This window comes from Tamandua tetradactyla, chromosome 14 (assembly GCF_023851605.1).
Source record: "Tamandua tetradactyla isolate mTamTet1 chromosome 14, mTamTet1.pri, whole genome shotgun sequence".
Taxonomy (NCBI): domain Eukaryota; kingdom Metazoa; phylum Chordata; class Mammalia; order Pilosa; family Myrmecophagidae; genus Tamandua; species Tamandua tetradactyla.
The window spans coordinates 90,733,346-90,754,740 of NC_135340.1; the positions used below are offsets into that span (position 1 = coordinate 90,733,346).

A 21,395-nucleotide genomic window follows, 5' to 3' on the forward strand; every position below is an offset into this window, starting at 1 on the left:
ATGTCTGTTAGATGTGATTCATTTATCAAGTTATTTAACTTCTCTATTTCCTTGTTGATCTTCTGTCTGGTTGTTCTGTCTGTAGAAGAGAGTGGTGTATTGAAATGTCCTACTATTACTGCTGAAGCATCTATTGCTTCTTTCAGTTTTGCCAATGTCTATCTCATGTACTTTGGAGCTCCTTGATTGGGAGCATAAATATTTATGATTGTTATATCTTCTTGGTGAATTTACTCTTTAATTAGTGTATAGTGTCCTTTGTCTTTACATTTAGAGTCTATTTAGTCCGATATTAATATAGATGCTCCTGCTTTCTTTTGGTTACAACTTATGTGGAAAATCTTTTTCCATGCTTTCACTTTCAATCTATTTGTATCCTAATGTCTAAGATGAATCTTGTAAGCAGAATATAGCTGGATTATGTTTCTTAATCTGTTCTGCCAATCTGTTTCTTTTAATTGATAAGTTTAGTCCATTAACATTCAAAGTTATTACTGTAAATGTGTTTCTTGATTCCACCGTCTTATCTTTTTAATTTTATTTATCAGCTCTATATATTCATTCCCTCTTTCTCTTTGTATTCTTTAAGTTCCCCTTAATGGTACTCTTCAATTCTGTGCCCTCCTCCAGACCTCCCTTTCCTGTCTTTTTTTTTTTGACCCTGCAGAACTCCTTTTAGTATTTCTTGTAGGGCCGGTCTCTTGTTGACAGATTCTTTCAGGACTTCTTTGTCTGTGAAAACTTTAATCTCTCCCTCAGTTTTGAAGGACAATTTGGCTGGGTCCAGTATTGTTGGCTGGAAATCTTTCTCTTTCAGAATCTTGAATGTATCATACCACTGCCTTCTCGCCTCCAGGGTGCTAGATGAGTAGTCTGAAATCAGTCTTATTTTGTTTCCCTCTATGTAGTAGGTTGTTTGACTCTTGCTGCTTTCAGGATTCTCTGTTTCTCTTCAACATCTGACAGACTGATTAGTATGTGTCTTGGGGAAGGCCTGTTTGTATTTATTCTGTTTGGAGTTTGTCGGGCTTCTTTGACTTGTATACTTATGTCCTTTTTGAGGGTTGAGAAGTTTCCCCCATTATACCCTCAACTACTCTTCCTAGCCCTTTACTCCTCTCTTGTCCTTCTGGGACACCAATGATTCTTATTGTGCTTTGTTTTGTCTATCATTTCCCTGAGTTCCATTACAATTTTTTCCATCTTTTTTGCCATTTATTGTTTTGAGTCTTTGAAGTCAATTCTCCTGTTTTCTGTATCACTTATTCGTTCTTCTGTCTCTTCAAATCTGGTGTTGTGTGCCTGTAGTATGTTTTTTATTTGGTCATTAGAGTTTTCAATCTGTGATATTTTGCTATTTTTTCATTTATTCTTTCAGATTCCTCTTTATGCTCATTTTCTCTCTTCTTGATCTCCCTCATGTTGTTTGCTACCACACTTAAGTCGAGTTGTATGACCATCTTTAATTAGTTCCAACGTCTGTGTTTCCTCTGGCGTTTTAATTTGGTCATTAGGTAGGGCTGTATCTGTCTGCATTGTGACATGCTTAGTGATCATCTGCTGTCTTTGTGGCAATTGAATATATTGATTGATTTACTTTGGGAGTTGATTTCTTTTAGTAGTCTAAGGTCTTTTGTTTGCGGGATGGTTGTACAGCATGGTGCAGGGTAGTGGGTGGAGCACTCAGTGCGATGATTTGTTTCAGGGCAGGTATAGGCGCAGGTTGGTGATGTTATGCTGATGCTTGTGAACACGGGTGCCCAGTGGCCAGGGAGGATATGGCTGTGTGGGTGCATTGGTCTGGGGGAGCGTAACCCTGGTATGTGCTAAGGCATGGGGCGCTTGGTGTGCATGTGTACAGCTGTGGCATCTGGTCAGCATTATGCCTTCAGTGGCCTCACAATAGTCCTTTACCAGCTGTGGTTGTATACTTCTATTCTGCTTTTTTTTTTTTTTTTTTACTGATGTGATAGAATTTTAAAATCTGTCACCTGTTTTTTATAGATGGAAAGCACACTATAACAGTTATCGCTTCCCCTTCTCAGACCATGTGGTTAAGCCTGTAGGATAATAAGATCTATTTACTACCCCACCCTCTCAGGAAATTGAGATGGAAGACCAGACCAGAAAAACCTATACCTTTAGGCACCATGGTAATTTGTTTTAAGATGTGCTAAAATAAAACAAGATAAATGTAAAAAAGATATTTAATTTCAAGGAATTTAGAAAGTTCTAAAACTTTGAGAAGAGGCACAGTCTGTATAACATGAAGTTTGTAAGATAATCTGCTCAGGCAGATAACAGTATTCCAGTAGTTTTCCTGACCAGTGAAAGAACGTGGTTTAGAGAAAGGATTAGTCATAGAAGCAGGTTTTTAATACTGATAAATATGGTTGTTTTGGAATTAGATGTCTTCTTAACCTCTTACTTGCCACTGAGAACTGTTTTTAGCAGCATTTAAATTGTTTTCCCAAGCCCTTTATTTTCTATAGGGTCTTATTTTTTTCCAATTGTCATTTTATAAACTATGATATTTTTCAGTAGCTTTTCTACCCTGTTTGACAAAGGATTACTATACAATATAGTAATATAGAGTTAGAAAAATTTTCCTGTTGGAGATATGACAGAAGGGATAGTGACTCTGGCTTTCAATACTTTTTGGTTTCAAATTATGGAGAACTGTTTATTAGATATGCTTTAGGGTTACACAAAATAAGTAGAAGACACAGAATATCTGTCCTTGAGGTGCTTCTAAATCTGGTAGAGGGTCATAAAACATGTATATTAAAATTATTTTAAAATAAGATATATATTAATGCCAAGTAATATAGTATAACTGTACATGCATGTGGGAAGATACAGCATAGAGGAGTATTTAGAGGATAATCCTGGGAGAATTCTTAGAGAACCAAGAGGGTATGGGCTTTGGGAGAGTAACCTGAATAACATTGTTTTGAGAGCATGCCGACTGGAGGCAGTGTCATGGACCAAGTTCTAGAGATTCCATCTAAATTCAGTCAGAAATTTCTACTCTGGGTAGAGAGCAGTGCGGAATTCAGCTTTTCTACTTGGTGATAAAAGGAACACTTCATTTTATTCGTGATTATGAAGTATTGAGGCTAATGATCTCATCATCTAGGAGAACTTTTGTGTCTAGAAAGTAAGTACTTTCAGTCTTTACTGACTTTCTTTGGTTTTTGAGCCCTAGGATCATAGAATTTTGTGATAGAATGTAAAGATTCTCTTCCCTTCCATCTTAAGATGAAGTAACTGAGACCCGAGAAGATTGTGGCTTTCCTCAGGAACCCCGCTAGTGAAAGCAAAGTTATCACATGCACCTGTTCCATAGAGGTTCTGTGCGCATGTAAGGAAAAGCATATCTTCTTTTTTGTTTGCATGGGCAGGCACCGTGAATCGAACCCAGGTCTCCAGCATGGCAGGCGAGAACTCTGCCTGCTAAGCCACCATGACCCACCCGCATACGTTCTGTTTAATGCATATTATACAAGCTGTTGTTCATCTTCCTCATTGTTTTTTTGTGTGGTTGCTTAGTATTCCATTATATGGATGAACTGAATGAAGTATAATTTATATAAACTGTCCCCTATTCATGGGCATTTAGGTTACTTTTGATTTGTTTTTTAATGTAGCATAAATTTAAGCAACAGGTGAAAATGTTGGCTTTGAAATTTTTTTCTTTCATATCATTAAGTAAATATTCACAAGTATAATCTCTTAGTATTTGAGAATCATCCTACTATTCTAAATATGTTTTCTCTTTCTTTATCTAAATTCAGTAATCCTTAATTGTTGCACATTGTAAGTGGATTTATTAAAGCAAATAATCACATCTCATAATTCAACTTATTGAACTAATGTGGTTTGCTTACTGTAAATCTCAGAATTCCTGATGCGTTAGAGTAATGGTAAGCTCTCACTTAATCCCAAAAGCTGTCCAAAAAGCTGTGTTTGAAGTTGTAGTATGTCCAAAGTACATATGAGAAATAAGATTTTTTTTTTTTTTTTTTTTTTTTTTAAAGAGAGAGGGAGGAAAGGAAGGAAAGACAGAGAAGGAAGGAAGGGAGGAAGAAAGGGAAACATTTTTAAACATTTTCTTGTTTTATTATATTTTGTTTGTTTGTTTGTTTGTTACATGGGCTGGGGCCGGGAATCGAACCGGGGTCCTCCGGCACGGCAGGCAAGCACTCTTGCCTGCTGAGCCACCGCGGCCCGCCCAGAAATAAGATATTTGAATTAAAATCTCAACAGAATGCCACTGCTCTTAGTTTCTAGCCATCAATTAGCATGTATGTGTGTAACTCACAGTTTACTTTGCTTTTAGAGCCTTTTGCCCAGAATAGCAGCCAAACTTGATGTTGCCCCAATTTCTGACATCATTGCGATCAAGTCACCTGACACATTTGTGAGAACAATTTATGCAGGTGAGTATCTAAGGAAGATAATATGTTAAAACTAAAGTTTTGAAAAACTCAAGTTTAAAAGAAAGGATTAATCTTGAAGATAGGCTTTTAAAACAAGCCACATAGTTACTTAAAATGGACGATCTTAAAGATTTCTGAGAAAAATCTTACAATTGCTCACAAAATGATGTTCTCTCTGTGTGGTCATTCATTTCACACAGTGAGATTTTTCCAGTGGTCAATACAAATTAGATTCACTATTTTAATATATTTTGTAAGTGGCACCGGAAAGGCAAAAGTTTTTTTATAGTGTTCTTAATCTTCTTTGCTTTTCCTACTCCACTTCTATCTACATTAAGAAATTCATTTCAGTGTCTCGAGTTGATTGATCTGTGGTAAGAACACTGGTCTCTAGTGGGGCTGAAGAAGGCAGTGAACATTTTGTTCCTTCTGATTAAAGTTGTGTGTGTCCATATAAATGGCCAAATCTCAAATCAGGCCTTTCATCTTCAGTAATGTTTGAGGGGAAATATTTGGTCATAGTTTAGGTCATTCTTAATGTGATTGCTAATCCATAAGAAATGTCTCAAATCCTTTTAAAATCTTGGCACATCTGTACTTGACTTTTATGCCCTATCATGTTGTTACTTATTTTCCTCCTTTAGCAAGCATAGTAGCTTCCTTCTTAATAAGTTGTTGCAGCTCATATTGTTGAGTTACTCATTATGCTGTTTTTGGAGAAGGAAGTTTTGTTTATTTTCATTTTAGGGAGAGTGTACCTTACTAGTGTGGCTGCCTCTTTCCAGTTTCTTGCTTCTAGGCAGGTTAGCACCTGTCCTAGTTTTGAAGACATCCTGGGTTATACAAATATCTAGTGATATGTTTCTTCACTGTTATGGTTCACATTTTTCCTATACTTGGTAGAGATGGAAACCAACTGGTCCACAGTTACTTTCTTTCCATGTCTTTGTGAAGTAAATTCTCAGTCTCCAACAAGTACTTGCTTTGTTGCCCCTTGAATAAATTCTGTTTTTTAAAAATAAATTGTGTATCTCAGGAAATGCTATATGTACGGTGAAGTGTGATGAAAAAGTGAAGGTGTTTTCTGTCCGAGGAACATCTTTTGAAGCTGCAGCAACAAGTGGAGGTAGTGCCAGTTCAGAAAAGGGTGAGTGTTTGTTTGCTTTTTTGTTTTTGTTCTTTTTAGTTCTTAGGTTTTATTAGAAGAGATGGTCGTTGGTTGGGTTTCTAGTGCAGAGTATTTGAAAGCTCAATCTAAATGATACTCCCAAACTTATGTAAGAATAATAAGAAATGTTTATAACTTATGTCTTCTTTGCATCATTTTTGCTACTAGAGTAGTTGCTTTGGTGGGTTAAGGGGAAGTGAGAGAGAGGATCCATTAAGGTTAGTTGGTGTTATATTGATGTTAAAGTTTTTTTTTTTACTCTCCTCACTATTTCTAAAATACTTGGAAGATTCAATAAAACAGAAGAATTAATAATAGAAAATGTACAGAGGGTATTACACTTTAGCATATATTATGTCTTGCTTGAACTCAACAAAAAAGGAGTCATCCCAGTTTTACAGTTAGACTCAGAATTAGATGAATTCTCAAAAATCATACATTTAATGAAGTAGAGGCTGGAATCTAGTCCTTTTACCCTTTCCAAATCAGAGAGAATAAAATTAGGACGGAGAAAATTCAGTTAACTAACGATTTCATGGAAATCTGTATTTGTTTCTCTTAAAAGAAGTTATCGCTACAGAACTTAAAATCGTAAGCATTGTTTTGTTCTATTAATGTATACAGCATCAAGTACTTCACCAGTGGGGATATCAGAATGGCTTGATCAGAAATTAACAAAAAGTGATCGACCTGAGCTAACTGGTGCCAAAGTGGTGGTATCTGGTGGTAAGTAGAATATTGTTACTTACTAATTTTAAAAGATGGTATAAACTTGTAATACTTTGATTTTATTAGTACTAATTTCAGAGGAGCGCAGGGTTTTTTCAAATATAAGAGTAGGGTATGTGGCAAGTATTATTCCTGTTTTGCCAGTTAGGAAAATGAAGTTGAAAATATGAGCATAATATGCAATTTGGGCTTTCTGTTGCAAATCTGCATCACTGGCACCAGGGGGAGCATGGTACAAATCTCATTTCCATAGCTTTGCAGCTTGGTATCTATTTTATTGACTGATTTACATGTTAACTATGGTTGGCTTCTTCTGAATCATAGAAAGAACTGGTTGCAGTCTCAGAGCCATCTTATCTAAATCCTTCCCTTAACCATAATTTGAGAGACATCCAAGATTGTTTAGATCTCTGTGTATAGTTCTTTCAAAGTTTCTTGACATTTAAAATCAGAGCTCTTAATATTGCACAGTACTTGCTTCTTTTTGTTTATCATTCTTGTTATTTAGAAAAATTTAAATGACTATTTCATTACCCACTAACTTAACTTTTTGAAAAAATAAGGACCACTATGACTTTTAAATCTTTCCAAATTAAACATAAGCATATCAAACAGAATTAAGCTTCCAGATAGCCCTGTATTGCAATTGCCATTGAGAAGAAATAATTTAATACTTCATAAAGATGTATGACTCGTTTATTCAAGAAATTTTTATTGAGTGTTTGTTCTGTGTGGTCCCTGTGCAGTGGAGAAATGAAGATGAAAAGGCAAAATGTTCTTTTACACAAAGAGTTTAAATTCTAGTGGGATGACCTCCATTAAAATAATAATTTCATTCAGTTATTCACAAGTATTTATTGAACATCTACATTGTATAAGGAGTTTTTTTTTTTTAAGTACTACAGATATAATAACAAGATAGATGTGAATCTTGAAATTAAAGAGCTTTTGTTCTTGTGAGGTAGACTGGTATAAAAAACTAATTACAAAATTAGTTAGTTACAGTAGTGTCAGATGCTCTGTAGGAGAAGTACACAACTAAGTACAGTTATAGGAATAGCATAGAAAAAGTCAGGGAACATTTTATAGAGGAGCTGGCAAGCCTAATATGGTAGTTGTATAATATAAAAATTCACTCAGGTATGCACAGTAGCAAAATTTTATAGAATGGAATTTAAATTTGCTTAATTTTTTTTTTTTTAATAATGAGGTCGAGGTTTGAAGAGTGGAGAGAACTTTAAGTTGTTATATGACTTGGCAGATCAACTACATGCTGCAGGTAAAGTTATTTTCTTTAATAGAAGAATGCTCCTTTTTTGTTGGAAATTCTTTTTTTCATTATTTTATTTATGTTAAGTCATTCAAGTCTGCAAATTTACTGTGCTTTCTATGATTTTCTGCTTTTCTCTCTTAAACAATTTTCTTAGTCTGCCAAGTACATAGTATAGGTAGATGTGCTGGTTTGAAGCTATGTGTGTCCCAGAAAAACATGTTCTTAAATCTCATCCATTCATGTGGGTGTAAACCCATTGTAATAGAACCTTTTGTTGAGGCTACTTCATTTAACATATGACCCACCTCATTCAGGATGGGTCTTAATCCTATTAATGGAGCTTTTTATAAGTAGAGTTATTACAGAGGGAGAAAAAAAAGGCACAGAAGCGAGAAGCTAAAATCAACAAAACCTGCACGAGAAGGGAGAAACCAGTAGACACTGCTGTGTGCCTTGCCATGCATGGAGGAGCCAAGGATCACTGGCAGCTGGTCACTGGGAATAAAGCATGGCCTTGATGATGCCTTGATTTGGATAATTATCGGTGAATAAATTCCCATTATTTAAGGCAAACCATTTCATGTTATTTGCTGGAAACAGCCTAGGAAACTAAAACAGAAGAGGATATCCTCATTTCTTAGTATTTATGTGACACCGTTAGTTGCCGAATCTTAGTTGTTTTTTAATTTTTAAAAAAATTTTAAATGTCAGTTTCAATGCCCACTTCAGATTCAGGAATTTCTTGGTTTTTCTCTTTATTAGTGTCTAATATAAATCGCTCATACAAATTTATATTCATTTAAAGTTATTTAAAAATTGTAGTTAAACATCTATAGGAGAGATAGAACGTTTGTTAAAAGTGCACTAATGGGAACAAGACGGTGGAATAAGACATCTCTGAAATGTTTCCCTTTAGAAACAGCTGAACGAAAGGCAACTTCAACTCACTTGGAACTCTGAACAGCAATAGAGACTGGAGAAAGACTCCACAATGCTGAAATGAAGAAATAAAAAAACACCCACCCCCTCCAAAAAAAATAGAGTTAGGAGAGTAGTGTGGGGCTTGCCAGTCTGGACTCCACTCTTAGGCTCAGTACCGTGTGGTTTAAGAGACACACAGTGGCAGTGATCTGGCCTGGACCCCTCCTGCTATGGTCACTACCGCAGAACCAGCCACTTAGAGTCCCTCACACTTTTGGGCATGAGGACCTAAGGACACAGAACCAAGGTAGGTGAATACAAAGCAGTCCCCTGGATGAGAGCGACTGATGGTAGAACTATTGGTAGCTGGGTACACTCCTAGCTTAGTTCCTAATTGCTGGAACATTTAAACAAAAAAGTCAGATGTTTTTGAACACTGATTCCATCTGATTCCATGGATTGGGATCCCCTAACACAAAAGTTACCAAAGGCAGTAAAGTTGCTTAAAAAGAAGAAAGGGAACTGGTGTAAAGCAGGGCACGCACACCCAGGGCTGAAAGCTGGAATAAAGAGGTATCTTGGAGTGCAGGAGAGGAATTAAGCAGATCATAGCTGTGGGGGAGGAAAATTAATATAAAAATGAAGAGAACCACCTAGAACTCTCAGAGGAAGAACAGAGGAAAGGAAATCCTCTCCTGTAGGGGAAGCAGTTGCACATAATAGGTAAACTTAAAGTTACTGTACATGCCCAGGCAAGAGGCAGGTGTGGAAGACCTGAGAAAATCCAAATTGTTAGACGTGCGCTGTTTTAAATGTTCAGTATAAACTGGACCAAGCACTGAAGAAGAGTCTTAACACCCAGCTAATCTATGCTAAAACCCTAGGTAAGAAGTAGAAACTGATTTTCAGGGATAACACATCAAAACAAGCAAATGCTCAGACTTCCACGAAAGATCACAAACCATACAAAGAAGCAGGAAGAGATGGTTCATTAAGGGGAAGAAGTTAAGATTTCAAAGGAAACATAGAAAGTGGAACAACTAATCAAAGACATTCAGTCAAATTTCCTAAAGCATTTCAAGGACCATGGGGAAAATATGGGTAAAAAACAACCAAATATGGATATGGAACTAAAGGATATCAAGAAGACGATGCCTGGTCAAAAAGAAGAATTAGAAAATGTAAAAAAGGAACATAACAAAACTTATGGGGATGAGAACCATAATAATGGAGACTGAAAATACAGTAGAGGTGTTCATCAGATTTTGAACAGGCAGAAGAAAGAATCAGTGAACTAGAAGATGGGACAACTGAAATCACACAGTCAAAGGAGCAGAGGAAAGAATGAAAAAAGTGAGCAGAGCCTAAGGAACCTTTGGGACATCATGAAGTATATCAACCAATATGAGCGTTATGGGAATCACAGGAGAGGAGAAGGGACAGGTTGCAAAAAGAGTATTTGAGGAAATAATGGTCGAAAATCTCCCAACTCTTACCAAAAACATAAATATGCAAGTTGAAGAAATGTAACAAGCTCCAAACAGTGCAAACCCCAATAACGCTTGACCAAGATACTTGCTAATCAAAATACTGAATGAAATAAAGAATTCTGAAAGCAGTAAGAGAAAAGTAATTCACCACATACAAAGGATCCTCAATAAAACTAAGTATTGATTTCTTATCAGAAACCATGGAGATGAGAAGGCAATGGAATGACATATTTAAGGTCCTGAAAGAAAATAACTTCCAGTTAAAAATTTTATATCTGGCAAAACTGTCCTTGAGAAATGAGGCAGAGTTTAAGACATGTACAGATAAAGAAAAACTACAAAAGTTTATCACTGAGTAACCTGCCCTATAAGAAATGCCAGAGGGAGTTCTTTTTTTTTAAGATCCCATCACCCTTATTTTTTTTTTTAACAATTTTGTTCACACGCCATACACTCCATCCTAAGTGTACAATCAGAGGCTCTTAGTATAATCACAGTTATGCATTTATCCATACAGTTAATAATGAGAATACTCTCATTTCTTCCATAGAAAAAAAATCCCATAGCCTTTATAGTCCCCTATCATTGATATTTAGATTTATTATAATGCCTTTGTTACATTTAATGTAAGAATATTACAGTTAAATTAGAATGTTAATTCTAATTAAGATGTTCTTTTTTGTATTGTGAGAAATAACATGTATACAAAAGAATAATAAATTTCAGAGCATACCATAGTTAGTTGTAGAACAGAATTCAGAGTTTGGTATGGATTGCAGTTCTACAATTTTAAGTTTTTCCTTCTAGCCACTTCAAGACCCTGGAGATTAAAAGAAATATCCGTATAATGATTCAGGAGTCATACTCATTTGTTAAATCCTATCTTCTGTGTTATAACTTCCCCTTCTCCTTTGATCTTTCTCCCAGTCTTTAGGTGTGTTTGGGCTATGCTCATTCTAACTTTCTCATGTTGGAAAGGGCTGTCAGTAATGTATGATAGAGGGATGAAAGTAGTTGATGTTCTGGAGATTCTGGCACCTCTGGGTTTCAGGACTTACCTAGCCTAGGAACCCATCTAGAGGTTGTAGGTTTCTGGAAAGTAATCATAGTGCATGGAACCTTTGTAGAAACTCAGATAAAGCTCTAGGTGTTCTTTTGGGTTGGCAGGAACGGTTTTGGTTGGGGTTTGGTAAACCATGATAAGTCTCAGTATCTAGCTGAAGCAGAAGCTTACATAAGAGTAACCTCCACAGTGGGTTCTTGACTTTATTTGAACTCTCATCCGCTGCTACCTTATTTGTTACAGTTCTTTCCCCCTCTTTGGTCAGGAAGACATTGTTGATCTGTTGATCCCATAGTGTCAGGGCCACGCTCATCCCTGGGGGTCATCTCCCATGCTGCCAGGGAGCCTTATATCCCTGGATGAAATGTCCCACATAACGGGGGAGGGTAATGATTTCACTTGCAGAGTTGGGCTTAGAGAGAGAGAAGAGGCCACATCTGAGCAACCAAAGAGGTCCTCTGGAAGTAACTCTTAGGCATAAATATAAGTAGGTTAAGCTTCTCTGCTATGTAAATAAGCTTTATAAGAGCAAGCCTCAAGTTCAAGGGCTTGGCCTATTGACTTGGAAGTCCCTAATATTTGAGATAGTGTCAGGGGTTTCCCTGGTGGTAAAGTTTAATAGTTCCATATTTTTTCTCCTGTTCCTCAAGAGACTTTGCCAATACTTCTTTTAGACTTAATTATTTGTTTAATATTTTTATTGACAGATTTTCACACATACAGTACATACATAGTGTACAGTCAGTGGCTCACTATATCATCACATAATTGTGTATTCATCACCATGATCATTTTAAACCACATGCATCCAGGCAACAAAAGAGGTTCTCTGGGTATAACTCTTAGGCATAATTATAAGTAAGTTTAGCCTATCCTTTATAAGAATAAGTTTCATAGGGGTGAACCCCAAGATCGAGGGCTTAGACTATTTGGTTGTCACCACTGCCTGTGAGAAAGTCAGAAAATCTCCAAATGGAAAAGTTGAATATTTCCTCCTCCCTCCCCAGTCCCTCAAGGGAACTTTGCACATACTTTTTAAAATTCATTGTCCAGTTGCTCTGGGATATATACTAACCTGGACAAGCCAACAAAATCTCATGCCCTATTCAAAGTTCCATATGCTAATGATATAGCTTTCACAATGTGACTGTGTGATTGTGAAAACCTTGTTTCTGATGTTCCTTTTATCTACCTTATCAACAGACGATTAAAACATATGGAATAAAAATAAATGATGGGGGAACAAATGTGAAAATAAATTTAGATTGAAATGCTAGTGATCAGTGAAAGGGAGGGGTAAGGTATATGGTATGTATGAATTTTTTTCTGTTTTCTTTTTATTTCTTTTTCTGAATAGATGCAAATGTTCCAAGAAATGATCATGATGATGAATATGCAACTATATGATGATATTTTGAATTACTGATTATATATGTAGAACGGAATGATCAAAAGTTAAGAATGTTTGCATTTGTTTGCTTTTTTTTTGGTATTTATAAAAAAATAAAAAAATTAATTAAAAAAAAAGATTCCATATACTTATGTTGTTCAGCTAAACTGACCATACAAGTTAAATTAGGAAATATGTTATCCAGAATATAAATTTTGCACCAACTAAACATCTCTCCCTTTGGTCTCACCCAGAAGTTGAAGTTTTAAAGTGTGGACAGTATCATCCTTTACCCCTTATTCTAATCTATCCCAATCCTATCCAGATCAGCTTCATTTCTCTAGTTGAAATCTGATCCCCCTTTTAATTTTTTAAACAGTTCCTGTATTTGCCAAAACTTTTTAATTATCTGCTCAACATACTCTGGGATATTTCCAGAGTTTTACAGAATTGTCCAGTTTTACAGAATTCTAGACCCTCATTCCCATTCTGGCCTCCTCTTTTTGGGTTCTTTAAATGAGCAATCCAAACAGGTTGAGTTAAATTATGTGCTACAGAAAATTTAGGTTCTACACAAAATAAACCTCTCTTCCCTTGTTCCCATAACATACGTGAAGTTCTAGAATGCAGACAACGTTCCTTACCTAGTGTTCTGATAGAGGGAGTTCTTAAGGTTGAAATGAAAGGACAGGAGATAGTAACTTGGAGCAGTATGAAGAAGTGAAGGTTTCCAGTAAAGGTAAGTATGTGGGTAAACATGAAACTCAATAGTATATCCTCAATATGTAAATTACTTTTTATTTCCTATAAGATTTAGCATATACTTGATTAAGAAAAATAATCACATTTCCATGTTATGGACATACAAAATATAAATGAGGTAACGTGTGACAAAAACAACATAAAAAGGGGAAATGGAGGGAAATGGAAGCAGAAAACATGTGTGCTATTGAATTTAAGGTGGTATATTTCAAACTACTTGGTTATAAACTTAGGTAGTTTAATAGAAACCCCAGGGTAATCACAAAGAAAGTATTTAAAATATAAAGAGAAACAGAAATGAGAAAGGGATTAATAAGTTGAATTACAAAAGATCAACTATATGCATGAAAGTCTTCCTTAAAGGAAAAAAAGCGTAAAAAGATAAGACAGAAGAAACAAAAGGCAAAATGACAGAAGTAACTCCTGCCTCATCAATAATTACAGAGTTTAAATGGATTAAACTCTCCAATCAGAAGACATGGATTGGCAGGATGGATAAAAAAAGCACGATCCAACTATATGTTGTTTACAAGAAACTTATCTTAGAACACAAGATACAAATGGAAAAATGAAAATACAAAAAAGAATCCCATGCAAATATCAACCAAAAGAGAGCTGGGGTAGCTATACTAATATTAGATAAAATAAAATTCTAACAAGAGACAAGGACATTTTATATTGACAAAAGAGAATACACCAAGAAGAAATAGCTACCATAAACATTTATACTAACAACTACATTGTCCCCAGTGAGGCAAATATTGACAAACTTGAAGGGAGAAATAGAGACCTCTATGATAATAGTTGTGTACTTCACTACAGCACTTTCATTAATGGTTAGAAAACCTACACAAACATCAATAAGGAAACGGAGAACTTGGACAATATTATCAATTAACTTGGTCTATAAGACAGATACAGAACACTGCCCCCAAACAGTAGAGTACGCATTCTTCTAAGTGCAGTTGAATCGTTCTCCAGGATAGAACACATATTAGTTCAAAAAACAAGTCTCAATAGATTTAAAAAGATTGACATTGTACAAAGAATCTTCTCTGACCACAACGGAATTAAGCTAGATCAATAAAAGAATTGGAGAATCCACCAATATGTGGAAGTCATACAATGCATTCTCAGACAATTAAGTGGGTCAAAGAAGAAATCACAAGAAAAATCAAGAAATATCTTAAAACTATTGAAATTGAAAACAAAATATCAAATTTATGGAATACAGAGAAGACAGGACTCAGAGGAAAATTTATAGCTCCAAATGTTTACGTTATAAAAAGAAGAATTACAACTGGCAGATGTAGAAAAAGAAGAGCAAACTAACCCAAAGGAAATAAAGTTTAGATCACAGATAAGTGAAATAGAGAATTAAAAAAAAAGATAAAAAAGAGAATGAATTAAGCCAAAAGTTGGTTCTTTGGATAGAACAATACAGTTGACATGCCTTTACCTAGAGTGACAAAATAAAAAAGAAAGAAGATGCAAATAACTAAAATCAGGAATGAAAGAGGGAACATTACTGCAGACTCCAGAGAAATAAAAAGAATTGTAAGACGATACTTTGAACAATTGCATGTTAACAATTAAGTAATCTAGATGAAAGGGACAAGTTCCTAGAAGCACGCAAACTACACTCACTCAAGAAGAAATGAAAGATCTGAACAGACTAATAAATAAAATATTGACTCAGTAATGAAAAACCTCCCAGCAAAGAGAAGCTTAGGACCAGATAGATTCATTGATGAATTCTACCAAACATTCAAAGAAGAATTAGTACCAATCCTGCTCAGACATTTCCAGAAGAATTGAAGAGAAGGCAGTACTTCCCAACTCATTCTGTAAAGACAACAACCTTTTAATACGAAAGCCAGATAATGGTATTATAAGAAAAGAAATTTATATACTGATCACTCATGAATATGGATGAAAAAAATCCTGAACAAGATATTAGCAAGCTGAGTCCAACAACACATTAAAAGAATTACACACCATGATCATGTAGGATTTATCCTAGGTGTACAGGATGGTTCAACATAAGAAAATAATTATGTACTACATTAACATAATTAAAGGAAAAACCATGATTATCTGTGTTGATGCATTTAACAAAATACGGCACAACTTCTTGATAAAAAAACTTTACAAACTAAGAATAGAAGGAAACTTCCTCAACATGATAAGATACATACATGAAAAACTCATAGCTAACATATTTAATGGTGAATGAATGAATGAAGCTTTCCTTCTAAGATCAGTAACAAGAAAAGAATACCCACTGTCACCACTATTATTCAGCATTATGCTAGAAGTTCTAGCCAGAGCCATTAGGCAAGAAAAAGAAATCAAAGGCATCCATTTTGGAAAGGAAGAAGTAAAACATTCCCTATTTGCAGATGACAAATCTTATATACAGAAAAATCCACAACAAAGCTCCTAGAGTTAATAAATTCAGCAAAGTGGCAGGGTATAAAATCAACACACAAAAATCAGTAGTACACTTGTAATGAACAATCTGAAGAGGAAATTAATTCTAAAAATCCATTTACAACAGCAATTGAAAAAATCAAATATCTAGGAATAAATTTTACCAAGGATATTAAGGACCTGTATGTGAAAATTATGAAACATTGCTGAGAGAAGTTTAAAAAGATTTAATAAATGGAAGGACATTCCATCTCATGGTTTTGAAGACTAAATATTGTTAAGATGTCAGTTCTACCCAAAGTGATTTATAGATTCAACACAATCCCAGTCAACATTCCAGCAACCTTCTTTGCAGAAATGGAAAAGCTAATCATCAAATTTATTTGTAAGGATAAGGGACCCTAAATAGCCAAAATCATCTTTAAAAGGAAGAATAAAGCTAGAGGACTCAGACTTCTTGATTTTAAAACTTATTACAAATCTACATTAATCAGAAGAGCATGGCAGTGGCTTAAGGGCAGTCATATAGACTAATAGAATAGAATTGAGAGTTCAGATATAAACCTTCACATTTATGATGAAAACGAGTTTTAAAAAAACTTTTTATTTTGAAATAACTTCAAAGTTCTAAGACATTTGTAAAAGCAATACAAAACAGATAGCTCCATCCATCATACTCTCCCCCACATTCCCAGATCCATCAATTTTTAACATTTTTATTGTCAGTTGATTTTAAAAATATATATTTTTATTGTAAAACTTAACAAACATTCTATACATGGTGTACAATCAGTGGCTCACAATATCATCACATAATTGTATATTCATCAAAAGATCATTTTTTTAAATATTTGCATCTCTCCAGCAAAAGAAATAAAAAAGATAAAAGGAAAATCTCATACATACCATATCCCTTACCCCTCCCTCTCATTGACCACTAGTATTTCAATCTACTTAATTTATTTTAACCTTTGTTCTCCCTATTATTTATTTATTTTTTATCCATATTATTTACTCATCTGTCCATACCATAGATAAATGGAATATCAGATTCAAGGTTTTCAAAATCACTGTAAAAAGCTGTATCATTATACAATCATCTTCAAGAAACATAGCTACTGGAACACAGCTCTACAGTTTCAGGTACTTCCCTCTAGCCGCTCCAATACACCATAAACTGAAAAGGGGATATCTATATAATGTGTAAGAATAACCTCCAGGACAACCTCTCAACTCTGTTTGAAATCTCTCAGCCACTGATACTTTATTTTGTCTCATTTCTCTCTTCCCCCTTTTGGTTGAGAAGATTTTCTCAATCCCTTGATGCCAAGTCCTAGCTCATCCCAGGTTTTCTGTCCCATGTTGCCAGGGCGGTTTACACTCCTGGGAGTCATGTCCACGTAGAGGGGAAAGAGTAGTTAGTTTGCTAGCCGTGTTGGCTTAGGGAGAGAGAGGCCACATCTGAGTAACGAAAGAGGTTCTCTGGGCATGACTCTTGGGCCTAATTTTAAGTAGGTTTAGCTTTCCTTTGCAGGGGTAAGTTTCATGGGAGCAAACCCCAAGATCGAGGGCTCAGCCTGTTGATTTGATTGCCCCCACTGCTTGTGAGAATATCAGGAATTCTCCAAACAGGGAAGCTGAAACTCCCTTTCTCCCCATTCCCCCAAGGGGACTTTGCAAATACTTCTTTTTTCACTGTTCAGATTGCTCCGTAATTTACCAGGGCATCACGCTGACCTGAACAGACCAGCAAAATCTCATGCCCTATTCAAGGTTCCATGTATTTATGGTGTTCAATTAAATTGACCATAAAAATTAAATTAGGAAATGCACTAATCAAATTATAAATTTTGTATCAAATAAACATTTCTCCCTTTAGTCTCTCACAGTTGAAGTTTTAAAATATGAATGACCATCTATTTTCAATACCCTGCAATGCTGACATTCTTTTGTTCTTCCTCATGCAAAAACGTTTATTAATTTGTACATTTAATCACTATCATTGTACACTCTAGGCATTCCTAAATTATACCATCTCAGTCTTTATCGTCTATCTTTCCTTCTGGTTTCATACGTGTCCCCAGCCCTCTTCCCTCTATCATTCTCACATTCAGCTTCATTCAGTGTACTTATTATTGTGCTACAATCAGGTAGTACTTACTATGCTATCCATATCTGAACTTTTGTGATTATTCCTATTGCACAATCTATATTCCATCAGCACCAATTACCCAATCTGTACCCTATTTCTATCTTCTGGTAACCTGTGTTCTTAACTGAAATTCTCCAAGTTCACTCATTAATATTCATATCAGTGAGACATACCACATTTGTCCTTTTATTTCTGCCAGTTGGTTTTTGAGAAGAGTTCCAAGTCTGTTCAGTGGGAAAGAATTGTCTCTTCAACAAATGGAAACTAGATATCCACGTGTTAAGAAAATGAAAACTAGATATCCACATGTAAAGGAATGAAGTTTGACCTCTACCTCACATCTTATACCAAAATTAACTCAAAATGGATCAAAAACCAAAATATAAGGAATAAAACTGTACAATCCCTGAAGGAAAAAATTAAGTATTCTCTTCAGGACCTTGTATTAGCTAATGGATTACAGCATTTTATAGTGAAAGCATGAGCACCAAAAGATAAAACAGATAATTGTATTTCATCAAAATTAAAAGCTTTTGTGCATCAAAGAGCATTATCAAAAAAATGGAAAGGTGACTTATAGAATGGGATAAAATAGTTGTAAACCATATATCTGATTAGAGTTTAATATCCAGAGTTTATAAAGAACTCCTATAATTCACCAAGAAAAAAAGATAACCCAATTAATAAATGGGGAGGGACTTAAATAGACATTTCTCCAAAATGATATAAAAATTGCCAATAAGCACATGAAAACGTGCTTAACATTATTAGCCAGAGGAAAATACTAATTAAACCACAATGAGAGAGCACGTCACACCCACTAAAATGGCTAAGAATAAAAATATAAATTAAAAAAAAGGAAAATAAGTGAGAGGATGTGGAAAAATAGGAACCCTCATTTGTGGGAGGTGAAATGATTCAGCTGCTGTGGAAAACAGCTGGTTCTTCAGAAAGTTATATATAGAATTACCATATGACCTGGTCATCCCACTTCTAGGTATATACCCCAAAGAACTGAAAGCATGTACCCAAATAGGTGTTTGCACATCGATGGTCATAGCAGAATTATTCACCATTGCCAAAAGATGAAAGCAGCTCACATGTCCATCAACTGATGAGTGGATAAAAATATGTGATACAGAAATACAATAGAATATTATTCCTTTATAAGAAAGAACGAAGTTCTGATACATGCAACAATATAGATGAACCTTTAGGCCTCATGCTGTATGATATAAGCTGAAGACAAAAGGCAAATATGGGTGATTTCACTTATGTAAATAGACTATGTAAATTTGTAGAGTCAGAAATTAGAATACAGAATACAAGGGGCAGAGTGAGGATTTAATGCTTAATTGGTGTTCTAGTTTGCTAGCTGCCAGAATGCAATATTCCAGAAACAGAATGGCTTTTAAAAGGGGTTATTTGATATGTTGCTAGTGTACCGTTCTAAGGCTGAGAAGATGTCCCAAATAAACAAGTCTATAGAATGTCCAATCTCAGACATCCAGGGAAAGTTACCTTGATTCAAGAAGGCTGATGAAGTTCAGGGTCTCTCTCAAGTGAGAAGGCACACGGCGAACACGGTCAGGGTTTCTCTCTTAGCTGGAAAGGCACATGGTGAACACGGCGTCATCTGGTAGCTTTCTCTCCTGGCTTCCTGTTTCATGAAGCTTCCTGGGAGGCATTTCCCTTCTTCATCTCCAAAGATCACTGGCTGGTGGACTCTGCCTCATGGTGCTACAGCACTCTCTGCTCTCTCCGAATCTCTCCTTCTCCAAAATATTTCCTCTTTTATAGGACTCCAGAAACTTCTCAAGACCCACCCACATGGGTGGAGACATGTCATCACCTAATCCATCTTAACAACCACTCTTGATTAAATCACATTTCCGGGGAGATGATTTGATTATAGTTTCAAACATACAGTATTAAATAGGGATTATTCTACTTTTATGAAATGGAATTTTGATTTAAACATGGCTTTTCTAGGGTATATACATCCTTTCAAACCAGCACAGTTGGTATAGGATTTCTGTTTAGAGTGATGGAAAGGTTTTGGTAATGGGTGATGTTGATGGGAGCACGACATTGAGAATATAATTAATACCACTGAATTGTGTTTTTTTTTTACATGAGCAGGCACCAGGAATCGAACCCGGGTCCTCTGGCATGGCAGGCGAGCATTCTTGCCTGCTGAGCCACTGTGGGCCGCCCTGAATTGTGTTTCTGAAAGTGGTTAAAATGGGAAATTTTATCTTGTATATATGTTACCAATAAAAATTGAAAGGAAAACCCCTCCTAGAACTATATAACACAAAGTGTATATCCTAATGTGAATTATGGACTGTAGCTAATAATATAACAATAATAATATCGATTCATCAAGTGTAATAAATGTATCACTGATGCAAAGTGTTAATAAACATGTGCATAACAAAAGAAAAAGTAAATAAATCGGACTTAATCAAAATTTAAAACTTTTTTATATCAGAGGTCATTATCAAGAAAGTAAAAAGTCAATCTACAGAATGGGAGAAAACAGTTGCAAATCATATATATGATAAGGGTTTAGTATCCATTATATATATTTCTACAGCTCAACAGCAAAAGGTCAGTAACCCAATTTAAAAACTAGGCAAATGACTTGAACAGATATTTCTGCAAAGAAAATATACAGATGGACAACAAACACAGGAAGTGGGTCAACACCACTAGTTATTAGGGACATGCAAATCAAAACCACTAAGAGCTACCACTTCACGTCCACTGTGATAGCTGTATAATAATAAATAGAAAATAACAAATGTTGGCAAGGATTTCCAGAAATTGTAACCCTTCTGCATTGCTGTTGGTGGGAATGCAAATGGATCCAGCCACTCTGGAAAACAGTTTAGCAGTTCCTCAAAATTTAAAACATGAAATTACTACATGACCCAGCAGTTCTCCTAGGTATATATCCAAAAGAATTGCAAACAAGTACTCAAAATATACGTGTACAAGCTTGTTTATAGTATCACTGTTCACCATAGCCAAAAGGAAGAAACAGCCTAAATGTCCATGGACAGATGAATGGATAAACAAATGAGGGCATATGCATGCCGTGAGTATTATCCAGCCATGAAAAGTAATGAAGTAATGATAAATGCTACAATGTGAATGAGCCTCAGAAACATGTTAAGTGAAGGAAGCCATATTCAGAATGCCATATATTGTATAATTCCATTTATATTAAGTATTCAGAATAAATAAATCCTTACAGACAGAATGCAGATTGGTGGTTGCCAGGGGCTTGGAGAAATGGGGAGTAGCTGTTTAATAGGTAAGGGGTTCTGATGAAAATATTTTGGAAGTTGCAGACATGGTGGTTGCAAGTATTGTGAATGTCCTGAATGGCACTGAGTTGTTCACTTAAAAATGTTTCATTTCTTCTCGCTTTTAAGGGTTCCTAAGCTTTTCCGTTGTCTTTAAAATGCATTATGTATGTAATCATGAAACAGTAATGGTTTTGTCTGATAAAGCATAATATTGGCTTTATAACTAGATAGATATATTTAATATAAGATGTTTAT

General features: G+C 35.3%; 1 protein-coding gene across 2 annotated transcripts in view; it reads left to right on the forward strand.

Annotated features, from left to right (window-relative positions):
* Positions 1–21,395, forward strand: part of ETFA (electron transfer flavoprotein subunit alpha) — a 112,419-nt gene that overhangs the window by 27,453 nt on the left and 63,571 nt on the right. For both annotated transcript variants that reach the window (XM_077128477.1, XM_077128476.1), the window contains exons 5-8: positions 4,343–4,442; positions 5,479–5,589; positions 6,235–6,336; positions 7,550–7,618. In XM_077128477.1, coding sequence (XP_076984592.1) covers positions 4,343–4,442; positions 5,479–5,589; positions 6,235–6,336; positions 7,550–7,618 — 382 coding nt within the window. The remainder of the gene's footprint in view (positions 1–4,342; positions 4,443–5,478; positions 5,590–6,234; positions 6,337–7,549; positions 7,619–21,395) is intronic.